The sequence below is a fragment of the Aotus nancymaae genome, unplaced genomic scaffold (assembly GCF_030222135.1).
Source record: "Aotus nancymaae isolate 86718 unplaced genomic scaffold, 86718_ANA_hifiasm-v0.15.2.pri h1tg000049l, whole genome shotgun sequence".
Lineage (NCBI taxonomy): Eukaryota > Metazoa > Chordata > Mammalia > Primates > Aotidae > Aotus > Aotus nancymaae.
This window is the reverse complement of record NW_026988463.1, coordinates 25,843,340-25,859,411: the sequence shown is the minus strand read 5'-3', so window position 1 is coordinate 25,859,411 and position 16,072 is coordinate 25,843,340. Positions and strand designations below refer to the sequence as shown.

Genomic DNA, 16,072 nt, shown 5'->3' with positions numbered 1-16,072 from the left:
GTGATCCCTTAACAGAATCGGAGTACAGTTACCACAAGCAAGAATGGCTGATGGTCAGGGAGAACCAACATATTCCATACTCATAGAATCCAGAAAACGCCTACTTGTTCATTCTCCATCTTCAGGGTCTGAGTTTCCATTATGCCAAAGAGACATCCCAGGTTGAAGTAGAATCTTCAGCTTTGTTGCTCAAGAGAGTATCTGATTGGACTAGCATTGGCCAGATGGTCAGCCCTTATCTAGTCATCTATGAATGGTGGGGGGTGGTAAGTAACATGCTGGACACTTCTGTGGACAGGGAAGCTCTTAGAGGGGCCAGGCTGATACCCTAAAGCTGTCTATTACAGACACTAAGGGCTTCTGGAAGATGTACATCCGCTCCTTATTATGAAGGAAACAGGGGAACTCTATTAATGGGTTTGGTGTTAAGGGAAATAGATGACCCTTTTGAGGATCCCTTTGAGAAAGGCTGAGTCCTCAGATTTTTTCCTTGCTTTCCTTCTGGGGTACTCAGAGGCTGTCAAAGGGAAAAACAGTGAGTACAGACAGTGGGCTTCATTGACCATGAGGAATGTAGGGGTGGTGATGATGTTCAGAGACCAGCTGGGTGGGCTGGCAGCAAGGGAGGCCTGGAGCTCCCAGGCAGTGCAGGGTTGGAATAGCAAAACCAAGTCCCTGATTTGGAGGAAACCAGTTACCAAGGCAGAGACTGAAGAACAGGGATCTAGGCACCAGGCCAGATGTAACTGAGGCCAGGCAGGAACCCCACTCATGGTACTAAATGTTGAATGCATAGTCTCAATCGGAGGAATCAGGCAGTCCATTACTAGAACTGGAACTGGGTCAGCTGAGTCTCCTAGCTCCACCCTTCCTACCTTTCCAAGTGTGGTTAGGACAGATTCTCCAGGTTTGGGCTGGGCTCAGCACGTACATCAAGTGAAGGCTGCCAAAAGTCTCAGCTGAAAAGAAAGTTGGAGAGGAGAGAGCCAAGCAGGTCATTATAATCTCCTCTCTCAGGGGGAGAGTTTACAAACCAAGTCATACAGAAGTGGGTGTTGAAGATGTTAATATTAATGATAATAATGACAGCAAGACTTTCTTGAGTGCTTACTATGTGCTCGATACTATTCTAAGGTGTTTTCAGTGGATCATCTCCTTTAAACCTTGTAACAACCCTATGAGGTAGTGCTATTGTCCATTACCACCCTGTGAGGTAGCACTATTGTCCATTACAATGAACATGAGGAGATGCTGGGAGCAGTGGCACATACCTATAATCCTGGTATTTTGGGAGGCTGAGGTGGGAGGATCACTTGAGCCAGGAGGTTGAGGCTGCAGTAGGCTGTGATCGCACCATTGCACTTTAACCTGGGCAACAGAGCAACTCTCTGTCTTTAAAAAAAAATAGGCATGAGGAATGTGAAACAAAGGGTTAGCATCTTTCCCAGGGTCATATATGAACAAAAGTAACTTAACTTTCTTAACTTAAGGGTCATATATGAACAAAGGTAACAACTTTCATGAAAAATGGGCTTTTAGGGTGTCTGCCCCATCTCCTTCTCCATCACCAACTCCAGCTAATCTCCTCATGCATTCTCACTTCTGCTCCCCAAACCTCCCACAGTTTGTGGAACATTCCCTGCTGTCTGACGCCTCCATGCCTTTGCATACAATATTCCTTCTCCTGGAATGCCCTTTCCCCTGGCCAACTCTCACTCTTCCTACCAGACCCATAAGTGTTGCTGTATTCTGGGTAACTTACATCTGCATCACAATGTGCAGATAATTCTCTGTCTCCCAGACTGTGAGTGGGGCAGGGACCAAGTCTTGTCCTTCTCTATGGCAGTACCTGCTGAGGTACCAGAGGAAGAGGCAGCCATGCAGGGATGAATGAATGTTTGGTGGGTGGGGGATGTTTCCTGTCCCTTGCCCACCCTCACCATGGCATCTCTCTCCTGATCTCTTGGCAGCCTGGCGTGGGGCTCCTTTACCTGCTGCATGGCAGCCTCTGTCACCACGCTCAACTCCTACACCAAGACGGTCATTGAGTTCCGGCACAAGCGCAAGGTCTTTGAGCAGGGCTACCGGGAGGAGCCGACCTTCATAGACCCCGAGGCCATCAAGTACTTCCGGGAGAGGTCAGTGCACAGGGGGTTACCTCTGGCCACCATGGGGACTCTAAAGCCCATGGCCTGGCCTCAGTGGCCACCGGGCCCTAGTCAAAAACTGGAGTGAATGGCATGACAGAGGGGTTATGGAGGCGGGAGGCAGAAGGGGCAGGCTGAGTGAGGCAGAGTTTGGACACGACTATGTCGGAATTTCTGGGACATTTTAATGTTTTATGGGTCATGAGGTTGCCTTGGGCTTATGTGATCAAAGCATGAGAAACCCAGAAGGGAACCAAGTTTGAGTGTTTGCCATTTGGTCCTATGCTTCATGGAACTGTGATAAAGAGACTGAACCAAGGTTTCCTTCTTGGGCTCTGTCATGGCATTGAGTGAAAAGAGGACCCAGTTGTGGGACTGGTGATGGCTGCAGGAGGAGAATGGCTTCTCAGTGTCAGGAACTACATGTAATCACCCGAGTCTTCAGAGTCCAGCTGGGAACAGAGGAGGTGACAATAAACAGTGGGTGGGTAGATGGATAGATAGATGGGTGGACAGGTGAGTGGGTGGTGGATGGGTGGATGGATGGATGAGTGGGTGGACAGGTGGATGGATGGATGGATGGATGGGTAGACAGGTGGATGGATGAATGGATGGATGGATGGATGGACGGATGGATAGGTGTGTTGGTGGATGGGTAGGTAAATGGATAGATGAGTGAGTGAGTGGATGGGTAGGTGGATGGATGGATGGTTGAGTGGTGGGTGGGTAGTTGGATGAATGGCTGGATGAAAGAATTGATAAGTAGGTAGGCAGAGGTATAGATGAGTAGGTATGAGTGGAAGGACAGACAGGCAGTTGGCTGGCTGGATGAATTTCAGGATTTCAGAAGCTGGAGATATCCTTAGGCAGAACTCCTCCCAGACACCTTCTTCTGATGAAGCCACTCAGAGAGAGCATCAACAGCCTGAAAGCTGAAATTTCTGAGCCCTCCCTCCAGGGGGTGAGTTCACTGTTGCTTCTGTGTCCACCTCATTCGGTACTGCTCTCCTCCTGGCTCTACCCAGAGCTGGCCCCTACCCAGGGCCAGCTGCCACTACCACTCTCCAACCTAGTGCCAACCTACGCCCTGCTAGCTGCCTCAGTCTCTTCTGGGCTGTCAGGGGCTCCTGCCCTTAGCTCAGTCCACATCCCTAGAGCTGCTGTGCCAGTGTTTGTGGCGGGTCTTGCAGAATCACAGCCTATGTTACTCTCTCTGAGCTCCGTCTGCCTCCCAGGCCTATCCCGGTCAGAAGCAGTACGTAGAGGTACCCGCGAATGGCTGATCTGGCCTGGAGTCCCCATGCTCCCAGTCTCTCCTCTTGAGAGAGGGGATATAGAACGGCAACCTCAGGTCAGAGTCAGCCATCATAACTGCCATTTATGGAACATGACTTGTGTGCCAGGCCCTGTGCCCAGGCGTTTCATTTCATCCTTAAGACCTCACTATGCAATTAGGACTATTAGCCCCTTTTTACAGATGAGGAAAACTGAGGCTCAGAGAAGTTAAGACACTTATGTAAGGTTGCACAGTGATGGAGGAGGAGTTGGGCCCCAAGTCTGCGTGGCTCTTTCCTAGACTGAAGAAAATCAGAGCTGGCAATGCTTCAGGATCAGGCCACCCAGATGGAAGAGGCAGCCCCGGATTCAACCCAGGCAGCCTCTCGAGTCCATGCAGGTGCAGTTATGCATGCCCTGGACAGATCTGCTCAGTACTCACGGTTCATGCACAGGCTGGGGGCTTCTCACAAGTTCATGTGACTCTCAGCCTTGAGGACCCTCTCTGACCCCAGAGTCTGCCTTGCCCAACACATGGGGCCTACTGGAATGCCCAGGAGACTGATGCTGTCAGGAGTTGGTGGGTGTTGGTGGATGAAGACCCAGCTTCCCACCTTTGGTTGCAAAATGGCCTGGGGCATGCTTTGCCGTGGAACTGGGCCCCAGGTGCCCTTAGCAGGGATCAGCCTCTGTCACATCCTCTACTGGCTCTGTCCCTTCCCTGTCACACCTCCCCTCTCCCCAACCCATATTTCCTGGAACTGCCTCCCTTCAAGAAAACTACCTGTACCTAAATCCTTACCACAGGGCCTACTTATGGGGGAGCTGAAGGAGATGGGCATTAATGCCTTTCAGTGGCAGGGAAGGCATCACTGCACATCCTCAGGGCTCGGCAGAGGACGAGGAGGGGGAGAGGGACAGGAGGCTGCAGGGTGGGGCAGCACTGAGGAGCTGGACTCCCTGTGGGGCACTTGGGAGGGCTTTGGTGAGAAGAGAAGCATGGCAGGCCATGGGGTGGGGTGGCCCACACAGGCACCCTGCCGTTACAGATACCTCTCTCATCCTGATACTGTGTCTTTTCCCAGCCACATCGGCCTCCTTTCCATCCCTTGGACACTCCAAATGTGTCCCCGCCTTGGGACCTTTCTACTTACTGTACCACTGGATGCCTCCATGAGGCCTCCCCTAATCACTGGGTCTAAACACACACTCCCCACAACACTGTCCTAGATACTGCAGCCCGTTGCTATTTTTTGTGTTTTGGAGACAGGGTCTCACTCTGTTGCTGTATTAGTCCGTTCTCATGCTGTTAATAAAGACATACCTGAGACTGGGTAATTTATCAAGGAAAGAGGTTTAATTGACTCACAGCAGGGCTAGGGAGGCCTCAGGAAACTTACAAGCATGGCGGAAGGGAAAGAAACATGTCCTTCTTCACATGGCCGCAGCAAGGAGAAGTGCTGAGCAAAGTGGGGAAAATTTCCTGATAAAACCATCAGATCTCATGAGAACTCACTATCATGAGAACAATATAGGGGTAACTGCCCCAGCGATTCGATTACCTCGCACTGCATCCCTCCCATGACAGATGAGGATGATGGGAACTCTAATTCAAGATGAGATTTGGGTGGACACAGCTAAACCCTATCAGTCACCCAGACTGAGTACAGTGACACAAGCATGGCTCACTGCAGCTTCAACCTCCTGGGCTCAAGTGATCTCCCACCTTGACCTCCCAAGTAACATGCGCCACCACGACTGGCTAATGTTTTCATTTTTAGTATTGCTATGGGTTGCCCAGGATGGCCTAAAACTCCTAGCCTCAAGCAATCCTCCTGCCTCAGCCTCTGAAAGTGCTGGTATTACAGGCATGAACCACTATGCCTGGCACCATTGCTATTTTTTCATAGCATCTGACACCACCTGCCAGGATTTTCTTTGTTTGCCAGTTTGCAGACTGTGAGATCTGGGATAGAAGACCTATGCTATCTTGTTTCTTGCTGTGAACCAGGCACCTAGAATTGGCCAGCCACCTCCTAGGAGCTCATTCAGGGTTTTCTGGTGATTGACGGGACTCCTGTCTTTTGGAAAGCGCAGCCCTGGCTCCCTCATGCTCTTTTTTTTTTTTTTTTTTTTTTGAGACAGAGTTTCGCTCTTGTTACCCAGGCTGGAGTGCAATGGCGCGATCTCGGCTCACCGCAACCTCCGCCTCCTGGGTTCAGGCAATTCTCCTGCCTCAGCCTCCTGAGTAGCTGGGATTACAGGCACGCACCACCGTGCCCAGCTAATTTTTTGTATTAGTAGAGACTGGGTTTCACCATGTTGACCAGGATGGTCTCGATCTCTTGACCTCGTGATCCACCTGCCTCAGCCTCCCAAAGTGCTGGGATTACAGGCTTGAGCCATCGCGCCCGGCCCCCTCATGCTCTTTTATGTCTGTCCCCACCATCATCTCGCTGACCCAGCACCCCAACGCTTCCAGTGCAAAACCCCAGGAGAGAGGATGTGGTTGCCCAGCGAAGGTCAGGTGTTCAGTCCCGGGCCAGGAGGCAGTGGACAGGAAGATCCGGCTAACCTGGCACGCGGCTCACCTCGCCCCAGGCTGTGGATGGTGGCAATGCCCAGCTTGGCACAGGGCCTGGAATGGCACTCAGCAGGTGTTTGCAGTAGACACATAAGCAGCCTGGTGTCCAAAGCTGCCTCATTAGCACTGCAGTCAGTTGCCGCCCCTGCTATGGAGATTCACCTCCTGGGGAATCCGTGAGTAAAACGTACCTCGTTTCGCTGAGGCAGAAGACGGGACCGCTCCGTACTCCATCAACAAGAAGCTGCAGTTTGCTGGTGCCCCAGTTCCAATGGTTCCTAACAGCTCAGCCCCAAGATGAATTCCTTCCAGCATATGTGCAGAATATCACTTTACACATTCATAACTTGAACATTATACAGAGGTTCATCAAATTTTATTTCCCTTCCCCTCTGAGGAGAACATTTCAGCTTAGCCAGGCTGTTCTATTTCTTTTCCCTTTTTCGTGTCTTCCCTACAAAGAGCTCAGAGCACATACATGTCTGCATAGATTTGCAGGGTGGCTCAGATGCAGGGCTGACATCCTTCAGTGGCCAGAGTCCCTGGTGCTGCAGCCAGGGACTCAAGGGAGGGCGATTCATGGCCCCAGCTCTCCAGGTTTTCTTCTCCTCCTTTGGGGACAGAGGGTGCTGTGGGTAGAGCAGTGGTTTGGAGTGAGTTTTCCAAGTCTGTCTCTGCTGCTGTGTGATTTGGGGTGAGGCGCCGAGCCCCTCTGGGCCTGTTTCCTCTGACCCAGGATGGGAGAGTCCAGAGTTCTTGGTGTCTCAGGGAGGCTTAAATTTGATAACCCACGTCACATGCTGGGCACGGTGCCTGGCACGTGGAGGGCTTTGTGTGTGTGAGTTTCTGTCCCTTCTGCTCCTAATGCCCTTGCCAGACCCCAGAGTGAAGCATGAGCTTGGTCATGACCAGCTTAGGATGGTGATGGCGATGGTGTTTCGAGGCATGGCTAATAATCACGTTATTATCTCTGACCCTGTATAAGGCCCTCCTCTAAATACTTAGATGTGATTCAGTTAATTTCTGTCACGCCTCTCTGAGGTGTAAGCATTATTGTCATCCCCATTTTACAGATGGCAAATCGAGGCACAGAGAGGGAGACCGACTTGCTCAAGGTCACACAGCTGGTAAGTGCCAGATCTGGGATTTAAGCCCAGGTCGCACAGTCCTTCCCTGTGCTGTGCAGCCTCTTGGGCCTGATCAGTTGTCTCTGCTGAGCACACAGTGGGAGTGAGGGGAGTCCCATGGCCGAGGAGCTCATTGTAGGAGGAGCAGGTGAGGTGAGACACAGACCATGCGTGCAGTTCTGGGATGATGCACTCTGTGGGACAGAGCTCATGGGCTCCCTCTCGCCCCCACCTTTCCTATCTGTGGGAGAGGCCTTTCTGAGCCCATTTCATCCAAGTCTCTCCTGCTGTCCTCCTGGGGGCTGGGGACAAGGTGGTGCCGTTCGGGGGCTGATGGACAGGAAGGAATTGAACTCTCCCTTTCCCACGCCTTCCCCCACCCCCCAGCTCCTGTTGGATTACCCTCTGCAAGAGCCGCTTGCATGGCTGAGGAGCAGTTGGGCAGATATGAGATGGTTTTCAGAGCTGTAGAAGAAAGGCATGTTCTGTGTGTGTGCATGTGTATGTGCACGTGTGTGTGCACGTGATCATGTGGAAGGGCTACTATGTATGCACACGTGTTGAGTTTGCTGGGTTGGAGAGCCTGCACCCCCCGATTCCTGCCCCAGCCCTGAGAAACATCTGGAATTAAACCCTCCCAGCGTCACCCTGCCTGACGTCCCCAAGGAGGGCGTCTTAATCGGGCCTCCCGAGGGTTGGGTTGGATGTTGCTGAATGAAAGGTAAATATTTGCAGATCGGGGCTTTCTTGAATACTTAATGCTCAGATCTGGTTTAACAATGTGTGGAAGAAAATGAGACCTGTTGGATTGGATCACAGAGGGAATTCAGCTGCGCCGAATAAACGACCCGCTTCACTTGGGCAAGTGGCACTGTGTGGGGGACGGAAGCCCCCCCGAGCTTCTTGGGAGGGCAGATCTTCCTTCCTGGGACCCCTGCACCTCTCTCTGTAGCACTTAGGACTCTCTGAAATCACTTGTTTATTAATTTACATGTTTATGTCTGCTCCGTTTCCATGTACACTCCACAAGAGCAGGGAGCCTGCTTTTCCTGGTTTCCACTCTGTCCCAGCACCTAGAACCACAGAGGCTCAATCGATTATGGCATTAATTATTAACAATATTAGGCCAGGCTCAGTGGCTCATGCCTGTAGTCCCAGCACTTGGGAGGCTGAGGCAGGCAGATCACTAAGTCCAGGAGTTCAAGACTAGCCTGGGCAACATAGCGAGACTTCATCTCTACAAAAATTTAAAAGATTAGCTTGGTGTGGTGGTGTGTGCCTGTGGTCCCAGTTACTCAGGGAGGCTGAGGTGGGAGGCTCACTTGAATTCTAGGGGGTCAAGGCTGCAGCGAGCCATGAAGGCACCACTGGTCTCCCACCTGGGAGACCCTGTTTTGAAAACCCAAACCAAAACAATATTAATTCTATTGTTTAGTAAAAAGTTAAAAAAGTTACGCAGTGCCTCCTGTTGAAGACACTGTTTGAGTGCCTGGCTGACCACGCGTTCAGCCCCTGTGGAATGCCTGAAGAAACAGACCAGGGTTGGAATTAACTCTGCAATTTACCAGCTGTGAGTCCCCAGGTAGCGCTTCCCCTCTCAGAGCTTCAGTTTTTCTGGCTGGAAAATGGGCTAATGCTTACCTTGAGGCTTTGTTGTGAGGACTTTATGAAATGATACAATGATGTTTCTGGCAACAAAGCTGGGGGTCCCCTCCCCCCATGCCCCTCCCCCACCCAGTTAGAGACCTCCCTCTGTGCAGGGCAAATAAGAAACACTCCCTGCCTGAAAACAGGGCCTGTAGCAAGTGGTAGTCCTTGGAGAACCTGGCCCACAGATGTATTTTGTTTGGCTTGCACAGTGGTTTCAGAATTCTTTTAAAAATCAGGAGATTTCATATTAAAAATGAAGGTTTTGCAGAAGCAGAAAACCAAATATGGCATGTTCTCTTATGTGGGAACTGATCATTGGGTACACACGGACATAAAGACGGGGACAGCAGACACTGGGGACTGCAAGAGCAGGAAGGGAGGGAGGGAGGCGAGGGTTGAAAACTCCTGTCGGGTGCTATGTTTGTTGTATGGGTGATGGAATTCACTGAAGGCCAACCTCAGCATCCTGCAGTGCACCCGTGTAATGACCTGCACATGAACCCCTGAATCTTAAATACATATATATAAGAAATCAAAAATCAAGATTGTTGGCTTTTCGTGAAAAAGCAGCGATCTGGCCACACTGGGCCCGTGTTTCTGCATGGCAACGACAGGCTGAGACACTTGAGTTCGCTGCCCCCTGCTCACAGCACAGCAGAGTGCCCGGGGTGCCACAATAGAGTCTCCTGGAAGTGGCTTCAGGCACTACCAGTCCCTCTCCCTGGTAGATGATAGAAGAGGCTTCACAGAAGAGACCCCTGAGCCGAGTTTTTCGATACCCGTGCAGCATTCACCAGACAGCTTGGCAGTGGGTGAGGGAGGCTATTTCAGTCACGGGGAACAGCACAAGCAAAGGCCAGGAGGGGCCGACACACAAAGCGCATTTAGGAAAATCTAAGCAACTTGGTGTGACTTGAGAGTGAGCGCCTTGGTGGGAGTCGTGCCTGGGTCTCTGATGTCTCTTCTCCTCCCACGGCGTCTGGGGTTGGGGGCCGGTGGTAGCAGCTATCTGTCTATCACTGGGATGCATTTATCTTCTAAGAGAGAGGAGACAGAGTAGGAGCCATCCAAAGCCCCCTTCCTTGATGCCAATTGCTCGCTGCACTCCAAGCCCAACACAAAGCCATCAGATCTCCGATCTGCAAGAAACCAGCAGGGACAAAAGCAGCTTGTGCCCGGGGAAGGGGTGACCTCACCCTGGCTCCATACACATCCACGGGATTGGCTAAGAAGGGATGGGCTCGTCAACCGCATGTCCCACTAGCTCCTGTTCTCTCTCTCCTGTTTGCTGTGGGGGAGCTTTGTGAAGGACCTGTCTCCACATCCTCACCTCCCACTAACCGTCCAGCCCCCTCCAATCTGGCTCCCACCCCCTCACTCCACGAAGCAGCTCTCGGCAGCCTGGCACGGCACCCACCTGCCTCCCGAATCACTCACTCCTCGGCTCCCACAGCCACTTCTCCTGGTCCTGTGCACTGACTCCATCTCTGGTTCCCTACAGGGCTGTCCTCCCTTCTGTGATGCGTGGCTCCTCATCCTCCGTGGCCACGTGGCTGAAGGCTCCCATGTTAGGAGAATCCACTCCGCCCTACCCGCTGCCATATGCGGTTGCCTCCCTGGTGATTCTGCTTGGATTCTCAAAGGCACCTCAGATCAATATGTCCAAGACTCATTCATGATGTTCACGCCCCCAAACACAATCTTATTTCCGTCTCTCCCTCCATCAGTGGCTCTGTTGTGCAAGCTGGAAGCCTGCAGTCCTGATGGACACCCCTGCTTCCTCTTTACCACCCATGACCCTCCTGCTCACCACAAGTCCAGGGCCTTCTCTTTACGTCTCCTTCCCTTTTCTCTGTCTCCACTTCCATCATCTAGTCCGTGGCTGCAACAGGGCTTACCTGGGTGAATCCAGCAACTTCCTTCATGGTCGGTCTTTGCACACCCATTTTTGTTCCCTGTAATCTATTCCCACCCCAGAAGCTGGAATGCCTCCTCAATATGCTAAAGTCATCAGGGTAACGGGATCCCCATATTTCTGCCTGAAACATTGGAATGGCTTCCCATGGCTCTCAGGACAAAGACCCAATTCCTCAGCATAACTTTAGAGTCTTGCCCTGTACCCCAGGCCCCGCCCCTGCACACAGCATCTCCTGATCGTCCGCAGTTCCCCAGCCTGGCCATGCTCCGGCCTCTGCAACTCTGACCCACTCTTCTCTCTGCTGGAGTGCTGCTTGACATCTTCCCCACCATCCCCCCACGCCAAGCTGGGCAGCATTACGCCTCAGCTAACCTCACGTCTGTTCTCCCTTCCAGTGTCCTCTGGGTGCTGAAAGGGACTTTTGGGGCAAGTCCGGTCTGGAGGTTACATGCTGTCGGTGGGGTCTTTATGGATGGAGGGACTCCTTAGGGGTTGTCAAAGGTAGGACTGGGGTTTTGGGGTGGGTTACCATGATGCCAGTGATTATTTGTACTGCCAAGTAATCATTGCTCACCGATGTGATTCTAGAAATAACCTCAATGTGTTAATATCTAGAGGTCTCTTTTTAAAACCCAGTATTGGAGAAACGGGAGACAAAATTGTAAATTACACATAAAGATCAAGCTAAAACAGGAGACCAAATTGTAAATTACACATAAAGATCAAGCTAAGGCATTGACAAGTGCATGGCTTTATCTCCTTCCGTGTTATTTTCCAAATGTTTTATATCATGATGATATTTACACAGAAAATGGAAAAAGAAAAAAAAAAGTCTTTCTTAAAAACCCATTTATTTCCCCCTAACTTGCGATGACCCTTTTGACGTGATGTTATGGAATCTTAATTTACTACCTGCGGTCATTTATTTGCCCCAGATTTCTTTTAGTTCCATTTTTCATTCCATTGTGAATTGCTTATTTAAAAATCACTGTATTTTTTGTCCTCTGCGACTGTTTCTTAGGTATTTAGCCTCTGAGACGTGTTCAATCACGGCTCCATCCCATCCATCTGTCTTCAATGCTTGAATTTTACTTCTTCATAATACTTGCTCTCCATCACCCCATGTTGGGGTCCTTTGAAATTGCCGTTTATTCTTGAGAGGAATATGGTGCCCAGAAATTGGAGATGGCATCGTGGAGATTCAGAGCCTTCGCGCGGCTCCTGCGATTAGATCGCCAGCCAGCGCCCGTGCGCAGGGGAGGTGAAAACGCAAGATGGTACTTGAAGTGAAAACATGATCAAAGGATGGTGGCAGGAACATCTGAAAAGAACATCTGGAAGGAACGTTCACTCCCTGAACTCTCATGTCCTCTTTCAAATATCCGCCAGCTGGAGGGAGCTTCAGAGGCGGGAAGGAGGTGGCTGGCTCTTTGATCCTGGCCATTTGCAACCAGGACCATGGGGAGAGGATGGGAGGCCTGGGCTGGGCTGAGCCCCTCACCTGTCCAAAGCCTGGGCCCAGTAGCATTGGGCTTACCTGGAAGCCTGCTCAAAACGCAGAATCTCAGACCCCACCTTAGACCTGCTAAATCAGAGGCTTTATGTGAACAAGCTTCTCATAAAGGTGATCTTGGAGCACGGGCTGGAGGATAGAGCAGGTGCAACTGCAGTCATAGGGTCAGGATGTAGATGTGACCAGCTGAGGCCAGAGGAGAAAGAAGGGCCCTATAGACCAATGCTACTCAAAGTGTGGTCCCTGGACCACTGCCCATTTGCAAACATCCTTTGTAATGTAAGGACAAAAATTGAGATAAATGGAAGCTTTCATAGCAAATTGACATTGCTGGACACCCATGTTTGCCTTTTGCATGCATTTTTTCATTTCGTTTTTATTTATTATAAAAAATTAGTCCCAAACAGATAGAAAATTAAGGGGGAGCCGGGCATATTGGCATGCACCTATATAATTCCAGCTGCTGAGATGGGTGGGAGGCTGAGGTGGGTGGGAGGATCACTTGAGCCCATGAGTTGGAGGCTGCAGTGAGCTATGATTGCTCCACTGCACTCCAGGCTGAGCAATAGGGCAAGACCCCATGTCTAAAAAAGAGAAGAAAGGCCAGGTGCGGTGAGTCACATCTGTAATCCCAGCACTTGAGGAAGCTGAGGCAGGAGGATCACCTGAGGTTAGGAGCTCGAGACCATCCTGGCCAACATGGTGAAACCCCGTCTCTACTAGAAATACAAAAATTAATTGGGTGTGGTGGTGGGCACCTGTAATCTTAGCTACTCAGGAGACTGAGGCAGGAGAATTGCAGGTTTCAGTGAGCCAAGATTGCGCCATTGCACTCCAGCCTGGGCAACAAGAGCAAAACTCTGTCTCAAAAAAAAGAAGAAGAAAAGAAAGAAGGAAGAAGGAAGAAGGAAGAAGAAAGAAGAAGAAGAAGAAGAAGAAGAGGAGGAAAGAAGAAGAAGGAAGAAGAAGAAGAAAAAGAAGAAGAAGAAGAAGAAGAAAATTCAGGGGGTCGGGGAGTCTTAGTCCTTTATTACAGGTAGTTGCAGAAGCACAGTATGTAGGCTGTTAATTCATACAAGGCAGCGGCTGGAGATTTGGGAAACAGAGCCAGTCTGGGGCCAGAGAGAGAGGCTGGCTTTGAAGATGGCATAGATGAGGCTGTTTGGGGTGGAGAACATGCCAGGGGATTGGAGCCTGGAGCAGGGGCAGTGGAGGCTGGGGAGGCTGTAGGGCACATGGCACCCACCCCTACTACAGCAGAGATGGGCCCTGGTCAGCGCTCTGATGATGCCCCTGGCTGCTGTGGTCACGTTCAGCCCTGGAATCAGGCTGGCAGGTACAGTGTGGCCTCCTAGTGAGACGTCGGTTCTGGTCCTCCCTGAAACCCTCCTTCAGTGTCCTCAGAGCCTCCCAGCTCCGTCACTTGCCTGCATCCATCTCTTCTCTTAAAAAGAGCAAACACCCGGCCTCCATCAGACTCCAGACTGTGGTGGGCTATTGGGGACGGTGACTGTGGGATGGCAGATGGCACAGTCACCTCCAATACCTCGGCAGTTCTGGCAGAGCCAGGGATGGAGGGTCCCCAGCCCCACTTTCCACGGGGACCTCACAATGCAAACCTGCCCGGGATGGGTCTGATAGGGAATCCCCTGCCTACCGGGAGTCCACAGGGTACAGTGGAAACTCACTCCAGCTCCAGGGACTGTAAACCCAAGCTCAGATCCCAGCTCTACCACAACGCAGCTGTAGGGCTGGAACCACCAGGACTGCTCACGAAGACCCATTGTGCACATCTCCTCCCAGCTCCACATTCAGGAATGTCACCCGGGGCCCTTCAGTTCAGCCGTGGGGGGAGTATTTATCCCATGGAAGTTCACAAACACTGAATCAGGGCTCTTTCTTGTATTGGACAGCCAGCCTACCACGAAACCAGGCAAAAGTGACGAATCTATCTTCGCCTCGACTTCCCCATCTGTAAAATGGGGCTGGTGCTGTTCACATCTGAACAGTGCCTCTGTCACCGTCGCCTTTCCCTGGGGCTCTTCCATCTTTCTAGGCACCACAGCTTCTACTCACCCTTCACTTCTGCTCTGAAGCTCAGTCCCCAGTTTAGGGGACTCTGTCTCTTCTGGGGCAAAGGGCAGTGCCGTGACCTCCTATGGTTTCTGCCTACCCTGAATCCAGAGGTTTTTTGATACCTTGAAGCCCTTCCTCTGCTTCTTGCAAAATATCCCTTTCCCGAGGCAATGACAGTGGCAGCTCTAGACGCTGGAATGGAAGAAAGGGTGTGTGTTTGAGGAGGGCACTGGATAGTGCATTACAGCAGTTCATACCTTCCATCACTGAAACTGGAGGGCGGGGCTGAATGTGCAGTCACAGAGTGACAGGACCAGAAAGACCCCAGGGGTAAGGATGACGATGGTGACAATAGTAATAATAATATGATGATAATAATGGCAAGCACCAGGCAGTGTTCTCAGTACTGCTCCAAATAGCTTGAGCTTTACGTTTATTTATTGTTTTATTTATTTGAGATAGGGTGTCGCTCTGTCACCCAGGCTGGAGTGCAGAGGCGCAGTCACAGCTCATTGTAGCTGCCTTGGGCGATCCTCCCACCTCAGCCTCCCGAGTAGCTGGGACTACAGGCGTGTGCCATAGCACCTGGATTTTTTTTTATTTTTGGTAGAGTCTGAATCTCCCTATATTGTCCAGGATGGTTTGCATTATTAATTAGTTTAATCCTTATAACAATCACAAGAATAGGTACATTATACGCCCATTTATCAGATGAAAAAATCGAGACATGTCCAGGTGCATGACTGGTGAGTAGTGGAGCCACTGCCCCAGCCCCTGGAGGGATGTGACATACGTGGGGTGCCTGGTTCCACCTGCTGCCGGTTCTGAGCACCGTTTCACACCAAGCATCCCCATCAACCCTTCAAGGACCTTATGTAGATTTGTGAGTGTGTTAGTCCGTTTCACATTGCCATAAAAGAATACCTGAGACTGGGTAATTTATAAGGAAGAGAGTTTTATGTGGCTCATGTTTCTGCAGGCTCTACAAGAAGCATGGTGCTGGCATCTGCTCAGCTTCAGGTGAGGCCTCAGGAAGCTTTTACTCATAATAGAAGGAGGAACAGGTATATCACACAATGAGAGAAGGAGTAAGAGAGAGGGGTGGAGACTCCAGGCTCCTTTAAACAACCAGCTCTCTCCTGAGCTAATAAGAACTCACTCATTACCAAGCCATTCATGAGGGACCAAAATACCTCTCACCATTGGAGATCACATTTCAACGTGAGATTTAGACAGGACAGATATCCAAACCATATCAGTGGATGTTTCTTACACCAGCATCTTATTAAAAAAGCAAGTCTGGCTGGGTGTGATGGCTCATTCTTATAATCCTAGCAGTTTAGGAGGCTGAGGCAGGAGGATTGCTTGAGCCCAGGAGGGGGAGGCTGCAGTGAACTATGATTGTACCACTGCACACAAGCCTGGGCGACAGAGTGAGACCCCGTCTCAAAAAAATAAATAAATAAAGCAAATCTGTCTTCACGTCTTCAGAAAATGCGTAATGTTTCCTGCAGGAAATTACAGTTCAAATCAGAGGACACTGTCACCTAGCGACATTTGCCTTTGCTCCTTTTTCAACAGGGAGCTCAGCACTGCTGATGACCCTTGGCTACCTCCCCTGTGGGCTACTCTTAGCTTCAAACTGTTTTTTCTCCTTCCCTTGCCTCCCTTTCTCCTTCCCTTCCTTTTTTTGTTTTTTGTTTTGTTTTGTTTTGTTTTGTTCTGTTTTTGTCTTTTTTTTTTTGAGACGGAGTCTCCCTCTGTCACCCAGGCTGGAGTGCA

At 50.7% G+C, this 16,072-nt stretch overlaps 1 protein-coding gene across 3 annotated transcripts in view; it reads left to right on the top strand.

The window, feature by feature from the left end:
• Nucleotides 1-16,072, top strand: part of GSG1L (GSG1 like) — a 271,431-nt gene that overhangs the window by 234,038 nt on the left and 21,321 nt on the right. For 2 of the 3 annotated variants that reach the window (XM_064362883.1, XM_064362882.1), the window contains one exon: nucleotides 1,971-2,138. In XM_064362883.1, the coding sequence (XP_064218953.1) occupies nucleotides 1,971-2,138 (168 nt within the window). Of the gene's footprint in view, nucleotides 1-1,970; nucleotides 2,139-7,079; nucleotides 7,134-16,072 lie in introns of all 3 variants that reach the window. The other variant, XM_021672327.2, reaches the window with a different exon arrangement.